We start from the raw sequence: 22,803 nt of genomic DNA on the forward strand, positions 1-22,803 counted from the left end.
TTCTGATTCGTTTGGTCAGGTCCTTCACATCTGATGGGAACGCAGTATGCTAAAAAACACAGCATTGCCATCGCTTAACTACAGTCAAGTATACAGAAGTCAAATAACCCTAACCTAACTTCATTTCGTAATACAATATGCTTTAGTCCACTCATGTTCGTTATATTAACTGAAGTAGAAAAAAAAGTATGCTAAAAGGGAAGACAACTGTGTGAAATGGGTTCCTTTGAAATGATTGTGGACTGAAGACAAGATAATGAATTAAATAAAACTAAATGAACTGAACTAGCATTTGGTGAAGTGAAGTGACCCACATAAAGTGACGGGAGCTAATTTGAAATTACAACCCCAATTCCAATGAAGTTGGGATGTTGTGTTAAACATAAATAAAAACAGAATACAATGATTTGCAAATCATGTTCAGCCTATATTTAATTGAATACACTACAAAGACACGATATTTAATGTTAAAACTGATAAACTTTATTGTTTTTAGCAAATAATCATTAACTTAGAATTTTATGGCTGCAACACGTTCCAAAAACCAACATGGAATGCCCGTGACCTTCGATCCCTCAGACGGCACTGCATCAAAAACCGACATCAATGTGTAAACGATATCACCACATGGGCTCAGGAACACTTCAGAAAACCAATGTCAGTAAATACAGTTCGGCGCTACATCCATAAGTTCAACCTAAAACTCTACTATGCAAAGCAAAAGCCATTTATCAACAACACCCAGAAACGCCGCCGGCTTCTCTGGGCCCGAGCTCATTTAAGATGGACTGATACAATGTGGAAAAGTGTTCTGTGGTCCGACGAGTCCACATTTCAAATTGTTTTTGGAAAATGTGGACGTCGTGTCCTCCGGGCCAAAGCGGAAAAGAACCATCCGGACTGTTATGGATGCAAATTTCAAAAGCCAGCATCTGTGATGGTATGGGGCTGTGTAAACGTAAAATACGATAACAGAGACCCCAGACTGTTGAACAGCTGAAGCTGTACATCAAGCAAGAATGGGAAAGAATTCCGCCTACAAAGCTTCAACAATTAGTGTCCTCAGTTCCCAAATGTTTATTGAATGTTGTTAAAAGAAAAGGTGATGTAACACAGTGATAAACATGACCCTGTCCCAGCTTTTTTCGGAACGTGTTGCAGCCATAAAATTCTAAGTTAATGATTATTTACTAAAAACAATAAAGTTTATCAGTTTGAACATTAAATATCTTGTCTTTGTAGTGTATTCAATTAAATATTGGTTGAACATGATTTGCAAATCATTGTATTCTGTTTTTATTTAAGTTTAACACAACGTCCCAACTTCATTGGAATTGAGGTTGTAAGTTCAGCAAAGTGATATGAATTCAACTATCCTTGCAGCCATCAATTTTCTATTTTGCTTATCCTCATTAGGGTTGCAGGTGTGCTAGAGCCTATCCCAGCTGACTTTTGGGGGGAAAGGCAGAGGACGCCATGGACTAGTCGTAACCCAATCAGGGCTGAATTAAACTAAGTGAAAGGAAATTCATGTGATGTAAAAATCGTGACTACTGTTTTATTTATGCTGCAGGAGGCTGGACCTCATGTACTCTGGGATTGTGTGCTTTGTTCACCTGTTTTTTTATCTGCTGTACAAAGCCATAAAAACAGAGCTGATTTAATTTAAGTGTTAGACATCACCAATCCACCGATTACCTTGATGCTTTCATCACCATTTGCACAATTGTTAATGATCGATAAAGACTGCTGGAAACGTGTGCTACCGATGCCGATGACATCAGCAATCAGCTGACTGACAGCAATTACCACCTGAGCAGAATGCAGAGCAAACAAATATGAGATTCAAACACTGGACAGACAAACAAAGAATGATTTTCATCAATACCTACTTGCAGGTGGGTTCTGACAAACGATTTACATCTGGTGTAGTCAAAGTTGCTCTTCATTAGAATGTAAAGGAGATTGGCAGCGGCATTTCGGAGGGAGCTCAGCTTGGAGTTGCAACACTTCAGGATCGCATAGCATAAGGAGGCACACATGTCGGCCCGGCCATCAAAGAACGCGCAGGGGAACTAGAGGATGGGGGAGAAAATTACATTTTGTAGGAACTTGCAAAATACGAGTTGTGTCAGAAAAGCTGCAAGACTGGTGTCACGAAAGATATATTTAAATCCCCTTCAGTGCGGGCCACACCATCAACTAGCACGTCTACGAAAATATCCTGCTGCATTTGGTTTGTTCAATACGTGGGAAGCGGTGAGGCAACTGTAGGACAACTTATGGCAGTGTCCCCACACAATGCTGTGAGCATCTGATAGTTCCTTGCCAAGAAGAACATGGTGCCGCTGGTGCAACCTCGTTACTCAACTGACCTGGTTCTGTGTGATTTTTTTTCCTCTTTCCCAGACTCAAGGGGGTCATCAAAGGGACCAGTTTTGAAGACGTGGACAACATCAAGATTCCCAGGAGGACGGAGTTCCAGAGGATCCCGGAAGAATCCGTCCAAGAGTGCATGGAGGCTTCGCCGAGAAGCCTGGGAAAGTGTGCTAGACTCCAGGGGGATTACTTTGAAGGGGAAAACATGTAGTTTGTAGTTTGGATTTGAAATGTATCATTTGTGACACCAGACCTGGAACTTTTCTGGGACACTATTCTAAAGCCCTTTTAGATACAGGATACATAAAAAAATTACATATATATTAGAACACCAGGCCATTACACCTACAGGAAAATAAGAAATTGTGGATTTGTGGTCACTCATGATGGATCTGAGAGAGAATCCCACTATCCTCCAATCTCCATTTTAGTACATCTCAAAAGTGTTCACTAGCCTTGTGGTCAGGGCTCTCAAGTTCCTCTGCACCAAATTCATCTAAGCATGGCTTTATAGACCTCGCTTTGTGTAAACAGCCATGCTGCATTGAGAAGGAACTAAGAAGCCTTTCCCAAGCTGCGATTGATTAACCAATCAGAATCAGAATCATCTTTATTCGTCAAGTATGTCCAAAAACACACAAGGAATTTGTCTCCGGTAGTTGGAGCCGCTCTAGTACGACAACAGACAGTCAATTGACAGAGAACACTTTGGAGACAGAAAGACATTGACAAAAAAAAAACAGTCACTGAGCACTAAAGGGTTGCTAGGGTTGCAATCATTAATTAATTCATTAAAGAGGCATTTTCCCATATTATGTGTTTGAAATACCAATTGCCATTCCAATCAAGATGGTTCACCTTGTAGATAAAAGTCCTCAGTGAGGTGAAGACCTGCCTGAGAGCAGCCTCAGACTGAGGTATTTGCAGGAAGCACAGATGCACCTCAAATACTTTCTTCATCAGTGGATTGTGGCCAAGATCTGAGTTCAACTGGCTCTGAGGGAGGAAACAATATACAGTATGTGAACACATTGGATGTGTAGTTATATACAGTGACAAAATGACAAAGGTACTTTGACGGGTGAATTCTCAACACAGTCATATCCACATACTGTAGGAGGGGTATTTTTGTTTCAATTAGCTTTCCAATTGAAATTAAATTAAGTTTTTTTTCCCCATAAAAAGATGATTTATCATAATTCTTTTGTTTCCTTGTTTTGCTTTAAAAGTTCCTTCCTTAAACGGGTTGCATTCAATGTATTTGCAAGTCATCGCCATAAATACTGTACCTTAAATCCCATAATGAAAATGCTCAGTGTGTCCAGCACAGTCAAACAGACTTCTGTGGACACGTTGGCCTCCAGCAAACATTGGCTGCTTACATCGACTTCTGTATGGGAGTACACTGATGACAACACAAGGTCTTTGTGGATTTATTATAGCCATTTATGTGATACTTCCTGAGACATGACTTGATTACCCAATGTTTCTTGGAAGAAGATAAGTGTTATTGTAATTAATTCGAGCTGCCATTATTATACAACCCCAATTCCAAGGAAGTTGGGACGTTGTGTTAAACAAATAAAAACAGAATACAATTATTTGCAAATCATGTTCAACCTATATTTAATTGAATACAATACAAAGACAAGATATTTAATGTTCAAACTGATAAACCTTATTGTTTTAAACAAATAATCATTAACTTAGAAATGTATGGCTGCAACATGTTCCAAAAAAGCTGGGACAGGGTCATGTTTACCACTGTGTTACATCACCATTTCGTTTAACAATATTCAATAAATGTTTGGGAACTGAGGACACTAATTGTTGAAGCTTTGTTGGTGAAATTCTTTCCCATTCTTGCTTGATGTACAGCTTCAGCTGTTCAACAGTCCGGAGTCTCCGTTGTCATATTGTACGCTTCATATAATGCGCCACACATTTTCAATGGGAGACAGGTCTGGACTGCAGGCAGGCCTGTCTAGTACCCGCACTCTTTTACTACGAAGCCACGCTGTTGTAACACGTGCAGAATGTGGTTTGGCATCGTCTTGCTGAAATAAGCAGGGGCGTCCATGAAAAAGACGTTGCTTGGATGGAAGCATATGTTTCTCCAAAACCTGTATGTACCTTTCAGTATTAATGGTGCCTTCACAGATGTGTAAGTTACCTATGCCATTGGCACTATGACAGCCCCATACCATCCCAGATGCTGGCTTTTGAACTTTGCGTCCATAACAGTCCGGATGGTTCTTTTCCTCTTTGGCCCGGAAGACACGACGTCCAAAATTTCCAAAAACAATTTGAAATGTGGACTCGTCAGACCACAGAACATTTTTCCACTTTTCATCAGTCCATCTCAGATGAGCTCGGGCCCAGAGAAGCCAGCGGCGTTTCTGGGTGTTGGTGATAAATGGCTTTTGCTTTGCATAGTAGAGTTTTAAGTTTCACTCACGGATATTGCACCGAACTGTATTTACTGACATTGGTTTTCTGAAGTGTTCCTCGCCCCATCTTTGCTTGTGAATGACTGAGCAATTCAGAGAAGCTCCTTTTATACCCAATCATGGCACCCACCTGTTCCCAATTAGCCTGTTCACCTGTGGGATGTTCCAAACAGGTGTTTGATGAGCATTCCTTAACTTTCTCAGTCTTTTTTGCCACCTGTCCCAGCTTTTTTGGAACATGTTGCAGCCATAAAATTCTAAGTTAATGATTATTTGCTAAAAACAATAAAGTGTATAAATTTGAACATTAAATATCTTGTCTTTGTAGTGTATTCAATTGAATATAGGTTGAACATAATTTGCAAATCATTGGATTCTGTTTTTATTTATGTTTAACATCCCAACTTCATTGGAATTGGGGTTGTATGATAGCTTGTTTGATTAGAGAAACAACATACAGTATGAGTGTTACTTTGTTTTATATTGGTACTGAACCTTAGACTATAATAGTTTACGTTTCCTGTGCGCCAAAAAAAAATTCCTCATTGACAACTATTGTATACTGAACAAAAATATTAACATAACACTTTTTTTGCTCCGATTTTCATGAGCAGAACACAAAGAGCTATGACTTTTTCTATGCTAAAATGATTCATCCACCTCATATTTGTGTCAGATTAAGATGAGACAACACACAGGTCTGCCTTAGGTTGTCCACAATAAAAGGCCACTCGTAAATGTGACATTTTATTGTATTGGAGAAGTCTGAGGAGGGTTGAGGGGGTGGTGTTTAAAAAACCAGTTAGTATATGTTGTGACCAACATTTGCCTCACACACACATCATGTCCTCCTCATCCACTCCTTCACGTAGAACTGATCAGTTGTGCCATTCATCCAACAATCAGAATCAGAATCATCTCTATTTTGCCAAGCATGATGATGAATGGGCGGCATGGCGAACGACTGGTTCAATCCCCGGCCCCGCCTGTGTGGAGTTTGCATGTTCTCCCCGTGCCTGCGTGGGTTTTCTCCGGGCACTCCGGTTTCCTCCCACATCCCAAAAACATGCATGGTAGGTTAATTGAAGACTCTAAATTGCCCTTAGGAATGTGTGTGCGAACGTTTGTTTGTATGTGCCCCGCGATTGGCTGGCAATCAGTTCAGGGTGTACCCCGCCTCCTGCCCGATGATGGCTGGGATAGGCTCCAGCACGCCCGCAACCCTAGTGAGGAGAAGCGGCTCAGAAAATGGATGGATGGATGGATGATGATGAATGGCCCTATGTTGGGGCCATTCATCTTTACACAATTCCTGGAAGCTGAAAACTTCCCAGTTCTTGCATGGCCAGCATACTAACCGGACGTGTCACCCCATGAACAAAAGTGTTGTGTTCATATATTTATTTGTTCAGTGTAGAATATGCAACTGCCACTGAAATTTGAAAAGAAATAGCTGGGTTGGATTATTGTATATTTTGTAAAATCAAATTGGGCAAAATGGTGGATGTACTTGGTATACATACTTGGTCAAAAACGTTTCTTTTTTTGGGGGGTGGGTGTGTTGGACTGTATGTGTCAATTGTTAAAAGACAGCAAAATCTTACTGTTGTTGAGTGAGTGTGAAACCTCCAATGTCCCAAGCTGTTGCAAGCGGGCATGCAGGATCCCTGCCCTGTTTCGAGACACAGGCAAAGTTAACGACTTCCGATCTGCTGGACCCAGAGGCATTGCCACATCATGGTTCCTGTTGGCAGCAAAACAAATATACGTAAGATGTCAATTTGCTTCGACTGAAATCAGATGTTTGGTATGATCAATAAATTATGGACAACCCCAATTCCAATGAAGTTGGGACATTGTGTTAAACAAATAAAAACAGAATACAATGATTTGCAAATCATGTTCAACCTATATTTAATTGAATACACTACAAAGACAAGATATTTAATGTTCAAACTGATAAACTTTATTGTTTTTAGCAAATAATAATTCATTTAGAATTTTATGGCTGCAACACCTTTCAAAAAAGCTGGGACAGGTTGCAAAAAAGACTGAGAAAGTTGAGGAATGCTCATCAAACACCTGTTTGGAACATCCCACAGGTGAACAGGCTAATTGGAAATAGGTGGGTGCCATGATTGGATATTTAAGGAGCTTCCCTAAATTGCTGTCATTTACAAGCAAAGATGGGGCGTTCACCTATTTGTGAACAAGTGCGTGAGAAAATAGTCAAACAGTTTAAGGACAATGTTCCTCAACGTAAAATTGAATTTAGGGATTTCATCATCGACGGTCCATATCATCATCAAAAGGTTCAGAGAATCTGGAGAAATCACTGCATGTAAGCGGCAAGGCCGAAAATCAACATTGAATGCCCGTGACCTTCGATCCCTCAGGTGGCACTGCATCAAAAACCGACATCAATGTGTAAAGGATATCACCACATGGGCTCAGGAACACTTCAGAAAACCAATGTCAGTAAATACAATTCAGCGCTACATCCGTAAGTGCAACTTGAAACTCTACTATGCTAAGCAAAAGCCATTTATCACCGAACCCAGAAACACCGCCGGCTTATCTGTGTTCTGTGGTCCGACGAGTCCACATTTCAAATTGTTTTTGGAAATTGACATACAGGTTTTGGAGAAACATATGCTGCTATCCAAGCAACGTCTTTTTCATGGACGCCCCTGCTTATTTCAGCCCCTGCTTATTTCAGCAAGACAATGCCAAACCACATTCTGCACGTGTTACAACAGCGTGGCTTCGTAGTAAAAGAGTCTGGGTACTAGACAGGCCTGCCTGCAGTCCAGACCTGTCTCCCATTGAAAATGTGTGGCGCATTATGGAGCGTAAAATAAGACAACGGAGACCCTGTCCCAGCTTTTTTGGAACGTGTTGCAGCCATGAAATTCTTAATGATTTTTTGCTTTGTGATTGTTTGAACATTAAATATCTTGTCTTTGTAGTGTATTCAATTAAATATAGGTCGAACATGATTTGCAAATCATTGTATTATATTGTATTGTATTTATATTTAACACAACGTCCCAACTTCATTGAAATTGGGGTTGTAATAAAAAGAAGCATGATGCAAAGGTTGCAGACTCTTACCCATGCGGGAGTGGTTAAGGGCCACATTAACCGAATGAATAGTTTGCCAGTAGCAGTAAGGATGGCAGACAAAGCAAAATGATTCAAAGACTCAAAGAAAATGTTTGTTTATTCAGAAAATGATAAAGTGCTGTGAAAAAGTATTTGCCCCCTTCTCAAATTATTAGTTTTTTTGCATACTGTAGTTTCCCCACTTTGTTTGATGATCAAACAAATGTAAATATCAGACAAAGGCACCTCAAGTAAATATAAAATGCAGTTTTTAAATGGTGATGTGACTTTATTTATTAAGGGGAAAAAAATATTCATAGCTACCTGGCCATGTGTGAAAACGTAATGGCCCCCTTTTTCCTACATAAATAAAGTCACATCACCATTTAAAAACTGCATTTTATGTTTACTTGAGGTGTCTTCCACTGATATTTGTTTGATGATCTTAAACATTGTAGTGGGGAAACAATGCAATATGAACTTGAGAAGGTGGCAAATACTTTTTCACTGTACATTTTATTAATTTTCACAGCTACTAAAAACTTTTACTCCACCTGACAACGACTCGCTTCCCCATGTATCTAAACTGATGAAGACAGACTCTGCAAATAGGACCAAATTAAATAAAACATGAGATCTGGGTGTTCACATAACCACTTCTTCACACTATTGTATGCTATAGCTTCATACTTACTCTAAGAGTGTAAAAAAGTCCATTAGCTCAGATGATGATGCTTTTTTCCAGTATGCATAAAGGGCATCTAAGAGTGACAAAAGCAAGGTGTAATAAACAGTACCCCTTATGTTGTGACCCCACACATGACGAGTAAAAAATTGCAATGTGTGTTGTTATTGCTCTTGCATGGTGTGGTGTATTCAATATGACCAGCACACCACATTACGCACATATCCATATATTCTGCCCCAAATCAGATGTGGTCATACTCCGCTCACAGATGGAATACTGCATATCCACTATCTTCAATTTCTTTGGGATTTCAGTTTAGCAACAGCATCCCTCAACCAAAGATGCCGGTCATGTGTTACGCATTTTTTGAGTAACGCGTTACTCAAAATTGTGGTCCGGTGACGTCATGAGTAATCTATCGCGTTACTTCTTATATTAGAGTAGTCAGATTACAGTTACCCCTCCTTGAGTCATCACCTTATCGTGGGGGAGGGGTTTGTGTGTCCCAAAGATCCTAGGAGCTAAGTTGTCTGGGGCTTTATGTCCATGTGACGGTCATCCATGGCAAACAGGTCCTAGGTGAGGTACCATACAAAGCACTGGTCGCTGAAGCAAAAACTCGGGCATGGGAGGAGTTCGGTGAGGCCATGGAGAAAGACTTCCGGACGGCTTCGAGGAAATTCTGGTCCACCCTCCGGCGTCTCAGGAGGGGGAAGCAGTGCACCATTAACACGGTGTATAGCAGGGATGGGGCGCTGCTGACCTCGACTCGGGACGTTGTGAGCCGGTGGGGAGAATACTTCAAAGACCTCCTCAATTTCAGTGACACGCATTCCCATGAGGGAGCAGAGTCTGGGTTCTCTGAGGCTGGCTCTCCTATCTCTGGGGTTGAGGTCACCGAGGTGGTTAAAAAGCTCCTCGGTGGCCCCGGGGGTGGATGAGATTCCCCCGGAGTTCCTCAAGGCTCTGGATGTTGTAGGGCTGTCCTGGTTAACACGCCTCTGCAACATCGCGTGGACATCAGGGACAGTGCCTCTGGATTGGCAGACTGGGGTGGTGGATCCCCATTTTAAGAAGGGGGAACGGAGGGTGTGTTCCAACTATAGGGGAATCACACTCCTCAGCTTCCATGGTAAGGTCTATTCAGGGGTTGAGAGGAAGGTCAGTCAGGAAGTTGAATCTCAGATTCAGGAGGACCGGTGTGGTTTTCGTCCTGGCCGTGGAACAGTGGACCAGCTCTACACCCTTGGCAGGGTCCTCGAGGGTGCATGGGAGTTCGCCCAACCAGTCTACATGTGGTTTGTGGACTTGGAGAAGGCGTTCGACTGTGTCCCTCAGGGGGTCCTGTGGGGGGTGCTTCGGGAGTATGGGGTACCGAACGCCCTGATACGGGCTGTTCGGTCCCTGTACGACCAGAGTCAGAGATTGGTCCGCATATCCGGCAGTAAGTCGGACTCGTTTCCGGTGAGGGTTGGACTCCGCCAAGCCTGCCCTTTGTCACTGAATTTGTTCATAACTTTTTTAGACAGAATTTCTCGGCGCAGCTGAAGCGTAGAGGGAGTCCGATTTGGTGGCCTCAGTTTTGCAGCTCTGCTTTTTGCAGATGATGTGGTTCTGTTGGCTTCATCAAGCCATGACCTCCAACTCTCATGGGAGCAGTTCGCAGCAGCAGGGATGAGAATCAGCACCTCCAAATCTGAGACCATGGTCCTCAGTTGGAAAAGGGTGGCGTGCCCTCTCCTGAGATCCTGCCCCAAGTGGAGGAGTTCAAGTATCTTGGGGTCTTGTTCACGACGGAGGGAAGAATGGAACGGGAGCTCAACAGGCGTTCCTACCCTCACCTATGGTCACGAGCTGTGGGTCGTGACAGAAAGAACAAGATCAAGAACAAGCGGCCGAAATGAGTTTCCTCCGCAGGGTGTCCGAGCTCTCCTTTAGAGATAGGGTGAGAAGCTCGGTCATCCGGGAGGATCTCAGAGTAGAGCCACTGCTCCTCCATATCGAGAGGAGCCAGATGAGGTGGCTGGGGCATCTGATTCGGATGCCTCCCAGACGCCTCCCTGGTGAGGTGTTCAGGGCACGTCCCACCAGGAGGAGACCCCAAGGACGACCCAGGACACGCTGGAGAGACTACATCCTTCGGCTGACCTGGGAACGCCTCGGGATCCCACCGGAAGAGCTGGATGAAGTGGCTGGGGAGAGGGAAGTCTGGGCGTCCCTGCTAAAGCTACTGCCCCCACGACCTGACCTCGGATAAGCGGTAGAAAATAGATGGATGGATGGATGGAGATTACAGTTACTTTGGTTTAGCTGCCAATAGTTACTTTTTTGTTCACGAGAACCAGAGCTTGACATGCTTTTGATATCAAACTATGCTATTTATGCTCAGGCAACAGATATTTATCATTCATAATCAACAGTACTTGGGAACAAAACAGGCGAAACACACTATATTCTTAACTATCCATAACTAACATGTACAGGACGACTAACTACAATATCGAAAAAAGGCGAAATATTTATAAACGGAGCCGTCTGGGGCAAAGACGTCACATTACGTATTGCTCGTTTTCCGCACATGGTCAACTCACGTGTACCCGAGCAGCCACCGGCGCTAACACAATGGACGCTGACGACTCTGAAGAGGGACTGGCATACTTCAACTGGAAATACAGTCACTAACTCGAGTTTCTCTAAAGAGGACAATACTAAGGTTCGTTGTACACTATGAGCACGCGCACACACACACACGCACACAGTTGCCTTCATGGACCCCCAGTCAATCAGCAGGGTTGCTGCAGTCTGTGTCTCTGTCTGTCTGTCTGTCTGTCTGTCTGTCTATCAAGAGTCTTTAAAGAAGTGTACTGAGAATGGTGTGCTTGTTTATATTTAAGTGGCTATTTGGCAAGTCTGCTCTAAGTTGCTCATTTAATGTGGCTTCAACTACACTCATATTTAAGTTATTTCCATGTTGATGACATAATTCTGTAACTTGTGTGTCGTACATTACCAAGTAATGGGTACGGTTAAGCTAATGCTTTTTTGTACTGTGGATAAGTGCTATTCCTGCCACTTGACAGCTGCTGAAAGTAACTAAAAAGTTACTTTTTTCTAACTTAGTTACTTTTGAAATCAAGTAATAGTAAAGTAACTAAGTTACTTTTTCAAGGTAACTGTGTCAACACTGCCCACAACATTCACACACAATTTCTGAGGGAATTGTAATTTCCAGTAAACAGTGATACAGTATTACTACAAAGAAATGCACATACCTTCTGACATGCTCTTAAGGATATGCAAAAAGCACATGAGCAGGTTTTTGCTCTCGTCTCGGTCCATTTTGTTGCAACTCAGCACAGCGCTTCCCAAAGATGAAGCAGACTGGTTCTGATACATAGAGAGTGAGAAAGTAAACTACAGCCAGTTGTGAGAAAGTCAGACAATGTATTCTTTAGACAGGAATAGAATTTTACTCGAAGCCCACAAGTAGTAGTAAAAACTAAAGATGCAGCACATTTGCTACAAGTTTCCAAGGAAAATATTCAACCACCTTAACCACCATAATCCTAACCTTAACTCCTCCTAAACTGCCCTAACCCCAACCCTAGTCCTAAACCAAACCATAACAAACTTCTTTGTTTTTTGTTTTTTTAATCATATTTGGGATGGAAATGCAGTTTTGTTATTATATTTGGGATGGACATGCGGCACGGTGGGCGACTGCTTAGCACATCTTCCTCACAGTTCTGAGGACCAGGGTTCAAATCCCGGCCTCACCTATGTGGAGTTTGCTTGTTCTCCTGCGTGAGTTTTCTCTGGGCACTCCGGTTTCCTCCCACATCCCAAAAACATGCAAGGTAGGTTGATTGAAGACTAAATTGTCCGGAGGTATGAATGTGAGTGCAAATGGTTGTTTGTTTATATGTGCCCTACAATTGGCTGGCGACCAGTTCAGGGTGTACCCCGCCTCTTGCCCGCAGTTAGCTGGGATAGGCTCCAGCACGCCCGCGACCCGAGTGAGGAAAAGCGGTCCAGAAAATGGATAGCTGGGATCGTTACATCTGCATAGCCTACCCTACCCGCGATGCAGGAGCCAATCATGTTGAAGTGGGGCGGGTCTTGCCGAAAAAAGGGCAAGGAGGATATTTAAAAATGTCTGTGAAATTCCTTTCCGGGTTTGTTTCGTGTTTTGTGAGTGTTTCTGCTTTTGTTAATGTGTTTTCTGAAATGTAAAAGTGTTTCAGCTTTTGTTATTTTTCCTGAAATGTAAAAGTGTGTTGGCTTTTGTTAATTTGCTTTCTGGAATGTAATGGAGCAAAGAGGCACATCACACACATAGGGGCACATAGGGTGAAAAGTGTGTTACGTGCACCCAGTGCCCCATGGTTCCACTACCTCTGTATCCCAACTGACTTGAGGTGACAGGTCACCAGTCAGTGACTCCTACATTTCTCCTTGGGGTGTTGATACGTTGGAGAGGAAGGGGAACGGAGGCTTTGTGCACAAGATGTATGGTAGTTGAAGTGCAAAGAAATCTAATGAAAATTTTCTAATATGAGTCTTAAACAAAAATAAAAATGCAGTGTGTTATTCATGTGTCTACCTTCTCCTGGGAGTGTGCCCTGTCATAACTCTTGTCCAGCAGGCTGCTTTCAGAGTCGGTGGAAACCAGGGAGCTTCTGGAGTCTGCAATGTGAACTGGACCAACATTGGGAGTGGAGTTGTGAGGAGAGGCTCCGCTGACAAATCAGGGTTAGTGCACAGCTGCATTTACAGTAAGTCTGTATCTTGGAATATCAGCCTTCTTACTCAGGTTTTTTCCTCAGGGTAGAATATGCAGTACACGCATAGAGCTCCTGATTTTTGGAAAAATGTGTACATTTCACACAGTGAAAAAATTTACGTATGTTCCCAAGCTATAAGAGGGACCCTTTGAGGCAGCCCACCGATAAAACATTGTGGGCCAAAAGTTTGAATATGTACTATTATCTGTGAGTGTATGGTAATTATCAGAATTAAATGAGTCCACTTGTTTCATCCAGAAAAACTACTCTTAAAGACCCTGTAGAGTGAATTCAGAGATTTGTTTCTTATAAATGTTTGAATTGCTGAAAACGTGCAAAAACAGAGAACTACTATATGTTGTACTTAATTGTGAAGAGAGAGCATTGAACAGTTTTTCACCACTTCAGTTTTCCTAATTTCTTTGGGGGGGAGGGGGGGTTAGGGAGCTAAAACCGCACCCAGTGAGGCCACTATGTTAGAATAAAAGTACATTGTTATCCCATATTTACTCTTATAGTATTTTCAAAGCATGCATTTAGCAGTATGTTGATTGTATCATAAAAGTTGACGTCTGTGAAGAGGACTGGGCCCTCATCAAAAAGATAGCGGCTGGAACATTTTGCGGTCAGAAGTCAAAGTTTGAAGCAATCAACCCTGAGGAAGAACACATCTCCACAAAGAGTCATATATGTGATTGTTTACGATGCTGCTACGTGCTCCCCCAACTTTATAGCAGCAACAGCTGTGTAACTAGGAACTGCCCAAAAGGAAATAAAAAGAGAGGGGACGGACAGAGTGAACTCAGAGCGGTATAGAGACTGTAACTAAACACACTCTCGTCCGTTTCTCCTTGCAAGTCTGAAAACGGAACTGCCTCGGTGTCTGTCTTGTTTTTTACAAGTGTTTTAGGTGTCTTGAACCTGACACACTATATAAGAGCTGAGCGCCTTAGAGTTATTTATTATTAGGCCCATTCTGCCATGGCTTGCAGTTCGCTAGCTAGCTATGCCTGCACCCCCACAAAATTATCTTCTCTGGATGCCACAATTACAGAACAGCACGGTGTCGTTATTTGAATTCCCAAGCAAGGAAGTGACGCCATGGATGAGCTTGGCTCCTGTCTGCTGGTCAAAAGGAGCCTCAGAAGCCTGTTAGCTTTCAAGCTAGCTGGTGGCGAGAGTGGAGACAACGGCTTGATTTTTCACAATTTTGAAATCTCAATTCTCATACCCCATCTTTTTCATCATTCAAAGTTGACAGGGTTGTTAACAACACTCTTCTCTGTGCTGTGTCAAATTTAAAAGATATACAGACCCTTTCCAAAAAAAATTTAATATCATGTAAAAGTTTATTTCTATAATTCCATTTAAAAAGTTGAACTTTCATAGATTATAGATTCAGGGCCCACAATTTAAACAATTTCAAGTATTTATTGGTTTATTTTTACATAATTTGGACTTCCAGCTCATAAAACCCATGAAATCAGGAATTCAAAAAATTGGAATACTGTGAAGAAATCACCATTTATTTCTCAGTTTTTGTAGAAAAAAAAAGAAAGAAATTAGGGTCACATTAAATCAATCAAAATGTGGTACTTTCAAAAACGATGTGTTAATCAATACTTTGTTGGGAATCCCTTTGATTTAATCACTGAAGAGCCGTGACATTGAGACAATCACCCTGTGGCATTGCCTGGGAGTTACGGATGCCCAGATTTCTTTGATGCTTGTTGTCAGTTCTTGACCTGTTATTAGGTCTGGTGCCCCTCATTTTCCTCTTGATAATACCCCAACAGATTCTCAATTGGATTTCGATCCAGTGAGTTGCCTGGCCAGTCAAGCACTGTGATGGCATGGCCAACAAACTAGGTTTTGGTGCTTCTGGCGGTATGGCAGGGGCCAGGTCTTGCTGGAAGATGAAATCTGCATCTCTATCCTCAGCAGAAGGAATCATGAAGTCCTCTAAAACATTTTGGTAGACTGTTGCGGTGAGCTTGGATTTAAGAAAGCAGAGTTTACCAATACCGGCACTGGACTTTGCACCCCAACTCATGACTGACTGTGGATATTTCACACTGGACCTTAAGCAGCTTGGGTTCTGTTCGTCACCTATCTTCCTCCAAATCCTTTGACCTTGATTCCTGAATGAAAGGCATGCTTTACTTTCACTGGAAAAGAGGACCTTAGACCACTGGCCAACAGTCCAGTCCTTCTCCTTGGCCCAGTTGAGACGCTTCTTACGTTGGCTCAGGCTCAGAAGTGGCTTGACCCGAGGATCCCGACAGTTGTAGCCCATCTCCCGCATGCATCTGAATGTGGTGGTTTTTGAAGCTGTGACTCCCGACTCATTCCACTCTTTCGGGATCTCTGCTAGATTCTTGAATCTTCTCTGTTTTATAATCCGCTGAAGCACACTGTCATCTCTTTTGCATTTGCATCTTCTCCTGCTTGGAGACAGCACTCTGTGAACAGCCAACCTCCTTAGCTATGAACTTTTGTGGCTTACAGTCCTATGGAGGGTATCAATGATGGTCTTCTGGCCAGTTGTCAAGTCTGCAGTCTTCCCCATATTGAACCCAACTGAGACAATTGAACCAAACTGAAGCAATACTTGGGCAAACCTGTGCAGGTGCTTTGAGTTTAGTAGATGATTCGTGTGTGACACTCAGTTTAAAACATTTATGGCCTGCAAATTTTGGGCTGATTTCTTCACAGTATTCTAATTTTTTGAATTCCTGATTTTGTGGGTTTTATGAGCTGGAATCCCAAATGATGTAAAAATAAGCAAATAAATACTTGAAATTGTTTAAATTGTGGGCCCTGAATTTATAATCTATTAAAGTTTTACTTTTTGAATGGGATTATGGAAATCAATAAACTTTGTAAAGGGTCTGTATTTGCTGTATATTACTCCCCAGTAACTGTTTGTATCATTTCCAGAGCCAAACTGGCACAGATGTTAGTATGTTCCCAAAGCTATAGAAGTGGTTGGTACAAGGTACGAAAGCAGTAACATCCTTGTGTGGAGCTATTCCCAGATGGTACAGTGAATCTTTGGTGAAATGTTGTTGAAGGAACTCACTTGCTCCGAAAACATCTTTGTCTATGTAAGTGCTATGCTTTTGCGGGGTCACCAGTGAGTTCACCACCAGCAAGTCCTCCCGCGGGTTCTGCAAAATAAAAGGGAACGAAAACTATCATTCTGAGTCATTTTTTATTTTTCCAAAACAAGACAAATGGCCAAGTTTCAAAATGATCACTCTTTCCATGCTCCTACATGGTGAGTGTGTACACTCTATTTAAATTAGTTTTTTTAACAGTAGAAAATATAATGTATAGAACATGTATGAATATTTGTAGAATTTTTGCACCCCAATGTGGACAAGCGGTGTGGAAAATGGATGGATGGATCATGGATGGAGAATCAAATTGTTTTATTGCATTTTGGAAAAGAGCTCTTCGTTTTTAAGTCTGAAATGCCACTGTGCTTGTAACTGCAATATTCTATTATACCGCCAGATGTCACGCTTACTTTTTGGTGACTTGGAAGGACAAACTCCTTGCTTTCCAGTCTGTGGGTGTTCTGCTGCAGTAGGCCAAACAAGGGCAGGTAGAGTGTGGCAAGTCTGGCCTGATAGCTCTGGAATGGAGGTTCATATATAGGTCATTCCAGAATTGGAGAATATTTTCTGGCGAACACCCCTTCCCCTCCATGAAAATTTTCAAATAATCAATGCACAAAACACAAAAACATGCACTTGATGTGTAAATTATACTTTTCCTGAGACTAACTGTAACTGTAGTTGTAGTGATTCCTAAATATTATTTATTTATTTATTTATTATTATTTCTCTCGTGGGCGGCACGGTGTACGACTGGTTAGCACATCTGCCTCACAGTTCTGAGGACCGAGGTTCAAATCCCGGCCCCGCCTGTGTGGCGTTTGCATGTTCTCCCCGTGCCTGCCTGGGTTTTCTCCTGGTACACCGGAATCCTCCCACATCCCAATAACATGCATGGTAGGTTGACTGAAGACTCTAAATTGCCTGTAGGTGTGAATGGTTGTATGTTTATGTGTGCTCTGCGACTGGCTGGCGACCAGTTCAATGTGTACCCCGCCTCTCGCCCGAAGATAGCTGGGATAGGCTCCAGCATGCCCGCGACCCTACTGAGGATAACCAGTGCAGAAAATGGATGAATGGATGTTTCTCTCGTTCCTCCCTCTTATTGACCAATATATATATCAAATATAACAGATAAAATGAGTTTTATATTGTTGATGACATCCTTGTAACTGTTAAAACATTTTGTTTTATGATAAACATATTTTCAAACAGTAGTAATCGTGCACTGAAGTTATCTCTCAACATTTACACCATCTAGAGGTAGACATGAACAGTTAGCATAGCAGCTAATACACCTAGCACGTACTCCCAAGAAGAAAAAAAACTAACATTAGCATTGATTTGAAACCCTGTTTCTGTAATTAGAGTAATACTAATTTAAATTAGTCTTCAAATAAAATCTCATACAAAGTGTGTAAAAGCTGGCCGAATCAAATAATATGATCGGTTTATTACCTATTAGTCTGACTACTAAATGAGACTAACGTACGAGCTGGACACTCACTTTGGCAGCATAGCGGTCATCAAATGCGTGTTTAACCATCAGCCCCTTCAGCACCTGGATGGCGATCTGCTGAATCTCTCGGCTCTCCTGTAACGCGCTCCCCAGCTCCCTCAGCAGCAGACCCACCAGAAAGTGGTTTCGACAGAAGTCATCAGTCAGGGAGTAGTCCAGTTGAAAATCTATAAACAGCAAGTTAACTCCAGCTCAAAGAAATCTGGATCGCGAGACGAATAAATAATCAAGCTTACCTTGAAACCTGTGTATGCGGCTTTTTCCAACTGGCATTGGAAGATTGAGAGGGATGTAATGCTCATGGTTGCACACAACTCTCAGGAACTCAAACTTAAACTCTTGCAAAGTCTGGAAGAAAAATCAGGGACAATTTAACTTGTGTAGCTTGAGGGAGCTTGTAACATTTTAAGTAAAAAAGAACTGTATTTCAAAACCTTGGGGTCGCCAGGTATGAAGCAGTTCACATAGTTATTGATCTGCTTGAACACAAAACCACGGTCCATAAAGGTGAAGCACCGCTGATGGAAAAATAGAAATAATGCTAGTCAATGTACAGAAGTATGAAGAAGGCATTGTGTGCAACATTGACAGAACGACCCCAGTCCAGTTGGGAATATCGAAAAAGGGGGATGCTTTATTGCAAATTCAAGGTGTGAAACCAACTTTAATGAAAACTGCTAGGCTGTGATTAGCATTGCGTGCCGCATCCAGGTTGTCCTTGTATTTCTGGGTGATGTGAGGCATCAGCATAATGACCAAGCTCTCGACAGCATGGTAGAAGGAGGCAGAAAAACGTTGGTTTCTTGATAGCTGGACCAGGACAAGAAAAAAAGAACTACAGTTTCCACTTGGAATGTGGGAGAGGGTCTGAAGAACAACTGAAAAAAGACCTACCTTGACTCTACAACTCTCTATGAGATAATGAGCCATTGATTTGACCAACGCTTCAAAGAAGTACCACGAGTGCTGTAACGCAAAGTAAGATCTGTTACTAAAAACATTTTAACATGGAAAATGTCACTTTTATTGTATACATTCATCAGCTTGGTTTATTTGCTTGTATTTTTATATTACTGTCTATTTATATTTACTACAGTAGCTTAAATGTCAATAAAGTCCACACCTATAGAGAGAGTCTTGTGGCAAAAAAAAAACATGTTGGCACATTAATTTTTAGTTCCACTTCCTTTTTAATGTATCATTCTAATGTTTTTTGTTTAAGAATGTCAGAAAACTCATTTAACCTATCTAAGAAAATCCTTAGAAACATATTAGTTAATCAGACCGTTGTCTTTGCACTTCCACATGCTTGAAGGCAGTGATTCTCACCTGGTGGGTAGGGACCCAAAAGTGGGTCATGAACCCACTTTGGGAGGGTTGCGCACAGCTACTAAGAAATTACATGTATTGATATTCTAATATTTCCGGTACAGTACATGGAACATAATAGGTATAGGACAGGAAATGTTACTCACTTGTGCTCTAGTCACTAGTTTACTCTGTAAACAAATACTGCAGCTCAGCCTCTAGCTAGTGGGCGTCATGGCTAGCAATGTGCTTTTAGTGGTATGTCGAACTCATTTGAAACAGGGTTTAAAAATATAAAGAAGCCATTTCTAAACAAAACAAAAAATATTTTAACTTCTATAAAAGTGGATAGTGACTGCAACAATCGGAATATGCGGGTCGAAGGGTGAGGACAGTTGAGAACCATTGCTTTAAAGCAACAATTATTTATACTTGAGGATGTTTCAAAGCACGCTTTTAAAGTAGTGCTAACCATGAATGTGAGTTACCTTCAACAGCTTGTTGCTTGTTAGGAAATCAGTGGATGGCTTCAGAATTGCTGTCATGGCTTTTGTCAGCTCCTCATGAATGTTTCTTACATTGTTGGAGGAATAAAGCTCTGGTTTAAAGACAAACTGTGAAAAGGAAAAACAAACAAAAAAGATGCTGCGTTTTATTGGAGAAAACATAGCCAGTGTTAACACTGTAATTGTATCCACAAGACACATAGCGACCTTGACATAAGACCTCAGGTAACGCTCAAGCCCCTCTTCATGGCACTGTGCTACAATGTGCACCATTACCCTAAAGAAAAATAGATCGACATATTGTTAAATGGGATACAAAAGTGTTGCGTAGACCATTGTCCTCATGGTTGTGACCTCACCTTGTCACATTGACAGCCACATCTTCATGTGAGGCCCTGGTGAGGACACAAAACAGCTGGTTGAGGATGGTGGGCAGAAAATTCACCATGATATGACCCTCCACCGCGTGGAGACTCTGTCAAGGAAGGAAGTAGATTGCATTTTTCCATCCATCCATTTTCTACCGCTTAGCCAAGGACGGGTCGCGGGGGCAGTAGCTTTAGCAGGGACGCCCAGACTTCCCTCTCCCCAGCCACTTCATCCATCTCTTCCGGGGGGATCCCGAGGCGTTCCCAGGCTAGCCGTAGGATGTAGTCTCTCCAGCGTGTCCTGGGTCGTCTCCGGGGTCTCCTCCCGGTGGGACATGCACGGAACACCTCACCAGGGAGGCATCCGGGAGGCATCCGAATCAGATGCCCGAGCCACCTCATCTGGCTCCTCTCGATGTGAAGGAGCAGCGGCTCTACTCTGAGATCCTCCCGGATGACCGAGCTTCTCACCCTTTCTCTAAGGGAGAGCCCGGACACCCTGCAGAGGAAACGGCCGCTTGTATCCGGGATCTTGTTCTTTCGGTCACAACCCACAGCTCGTGACCATAGGTGAGGGAAGGAACGTATATCGAGCAGTAAATCGGGAGCTTCGCCTTTCGGCTTAGCTCCTTCTTTACCACAACGGATCAATACAAAGTCTGCATCACTGCAGACGCTGCACCTATCCGCCTGTCGATCTCCCGTTCCATTCTTCCCTCACTCGTGAACAAGACCCCAAGATACTTGAACTCCTCTGCTTGGGGCAGGATCTCATCCCCGACCTGGAGAGGGCACGCCACCTTTTTCCGACTGAGGACCATGGTCTCAGATTTGGAGGTGCTGATTCTCATCCCAGCAGCTTCACACTCGGCTGCGAACTGCTCCAGTGAGAGTTGGCGGTCACAGCTTGATGAAGCCAACAGAACCACATCATCTGCAAAAAGCAGAGATGTAATACCTAGAAATTCTGTCCATAAAAGTTATGAACAGAATCGGTGACAAAGGGTAGCCTTGGCGGAGTCCAACCCTCACCGGAAACGAGTCCGACTTACTGCCCGATATGCGGACCAAATTCTGACTCCGGTCGTACAGGGACCGAACAGCCCGTATCAGGGGGTTTGGTATCCCATACTCCCATACTCCCGAAGCACGCCCCAGAGGACCCCCCGAGGGACACGGTCGAACGCCTTCTCCAAGTCCACAAAACACATGTAGACTGGTTGGGCGAACTCCCATGCACCCTCAAGGACCCTGTCAAGGGTGTAGAGCTGGTCGACTGTTCCATGGCCAGGACGAAAACCACACTGTTCCTCCTGAATCTGAGATTCAACTTCCTGACAGACCCTCCTCTCCAGCACCCCTGAATAGACCTTACCAGGGAGGCTGAGGAGTGTGATCCCCTTGTAGTTGGAACACATCCTCCGGTCCCCCTTCTTAAAAAGGGGCACCGGAGGGTTTAAGAAGGGGGACTGGGGTGGTGGTCCCCTTTCTTAAAAAGGGGGACCACCACCCCAGTCTGCCAATCCAGAGGCACTGTCCCCGATGTCCACGCGTTGTTGCAGATGCGTGTCAACCAGGACAGCCCTACAACATCCAGAGCCATCCAGAGGAACTCAGAGCGAATCTCATCCAACCCCGGGGCCTTGCCACCGAGGAGCTTTTTAACCACCTCGGTGACCTCAACCCCAGAGATAGGAGAGCCCGCCTCAGAGAACCCAGACTCTGCTCGCTCATGGGAAGGCGTGTTGGTGGAATTGAGGAGGTCTTTAAAGTATTCTCCCCACCGGCTCACAACGTCCCAAGTCGAGGTCAGCAGCGCCCCATCCCCACTATACACAGTGTTGATGGTGCACTGCTTCCCCCTCCTGAGACGCCGGATGGTGAACCAGAATTTCCTCGAAGCCGTCCGGAAGTCTTTCTCCATGTCCTCACTGAACTCCTTCCATACCCGAGTTTTTGCTTCAGCGACCACCAAAGCTGCATTCCGCTTGGCAAGCCAGTACCCATCAGCTGCCTCAGGAGTCCTACAGGCCAAAACCGTGTCCACCAACGGGTTCGGGAATTGCCGCCACGAAGGGCACCAACCACCTTACGGCCACAGCTCCGGTCGGCCGTCTCAGCAATGGAGGCGCGGAACATGGTCCACTCGGACTCGATGTCTCCCGCCTCCCCCGGAACATGAGCAAAGTTCTGTCGGAGGTGGGAGTTGAAACTCCTTCTGACAGGGGATTCCGCCAGACGTTCCCAGCAGACCCTCACAATACGTTTGGGCCTGCCACGTCGGACCGGCATCTTCCCCCACCATTGGAGCCAACTCACCACCAGGTGGTGATCAGTTGACAGCTCCGCCCCTCTCTTTACCCGAGTGTCCAAGACATGCAGCCGCAAGTCCGATGACATGACCACAAAGTCGATCATCGAACTGCGACCAAGGGTGTCTTGGTGCCAAGTGCACATGTGGACACCCTTATGTTTGAACATGGTGTTCGTTATGGACAATCCGTGATGAGCACAGAAGTCCAATAACAGAACACCGCTCAGGTTCTGATCGGGGGGGGCCGTTCCTCCCAATCA

General features: G+C 43.4%; 1 protein-coding gene and 1 long non-coding RNA gene across 3 annotated transcripts in view; one reads left to right on the forward strand and one right to left on the reverse strand.

Moving 5' to 3' along the window:
* Positions 1–22,803, reverse strand: part of LOC133483642 (dedicator of cytokinesis protein 9-like) — a 61,920-nt gene that overhangs the window by 12,779 nt on the left and 26,338 nt on the right. Inside the window, exons 23-42 of one of the 2 annotated variants that reach the window (XM_061785137.1) lie at positions 20,221–20,336; positions 20,069–20,138; positions 19,844–19,969; positions 18,942–19,013; positions 18,711–18,857; positions 18,482–18,565; positions 18,284–18,395; positions 18,036–18,214; positions 16,939–17,046; positions 16,489–16,576; positions 13,226–13,320; positions 11,895–12,009; positions 8,629–8,695; positions 8,489–8,536; positions 6,434–6,501; positions 3,669–3,784; positions 3,238–3,375; positions 1,893–2,075; positions 1,699–1,812; positions 1–49 (exon numbers count right to left, since the gene is read on the reverse strand). The exon at positions 1–49 is cut by the window's left edge and continues 167 nt beyond it. In XM_061785137.1, coding sequence (XP_061641121.1) covers positions 1–49; positions 1,699–1,812; positions 1,893–2,075; positions 3,238–3,375; positions 3,669–3,784; positions 6,434–6,501; positions 8,489–8,536; positions 8,629–8,695; positions 11,895–12,009; positions 13,226–13,320; positions 16,489–16,576; positions 16,939–17,046; positions 18,036–18,214; positions 18,284–18,395; positions 18,482–18,565; positions 18,711–18,857; positions 18,942–19,013; positions 19,844–19,969; positions 20,069–20,138; positions 20,221–20,336 — 2,095 coding nt within the window. Of the gene's footprint in view, positions 50–1,698; positions 1,813–1,892; positions 2,076–3,237; positions 3,376–3,668; positions 3,785–6,433; positions 6,574–8,488; positions 8,537–8,628; positions 8,696–11,894; positions 12,010–13,225; positions 13,321–16,488; positions 16,577–16,938; positions 17,047–18,035; positions 18,215–18,283; positions 18,396–18,481; positions 18,566–18,710; positions 18,858–18,941; positions 19,014–19,843; positions 19,970–20,068; positions 20,139–20,220; positions 20,337–22,803 lie in introns of both variants that reach the window. The other variant, XM_061785128.1, reaches the window with a different exon arrangement.
* Positions 11,204–14,166, forward strand: LOC133483652 (uncharacterized). Its single transcript, XR_009790171.1, has 3 exons — positions 11,204–11,335; positions 13,268–13,374; positions 13,449–14,166. It is a non-coding gene; the product is annotated as an uncharacterized LOC133483652 (long non-coding RNA).

The sequence above is a fragment of the Phyllopteryx taeniolatus genome, chromosome 1 (assembly GCF_024500385.1).
Source record: "Phyllopteryx taeniolatus isolate TA_2022b chromosome 1, UOR_Ptae_1.2, whole genome shotgun sequence".
NCBI classification, from domain to species: Eukaryota; Metazoa; Chordata; class Actinopteri; order Syngnathiformes; family Syngnathidae; genus Phyllopteryx; species Phyllopteryx taeniolatus.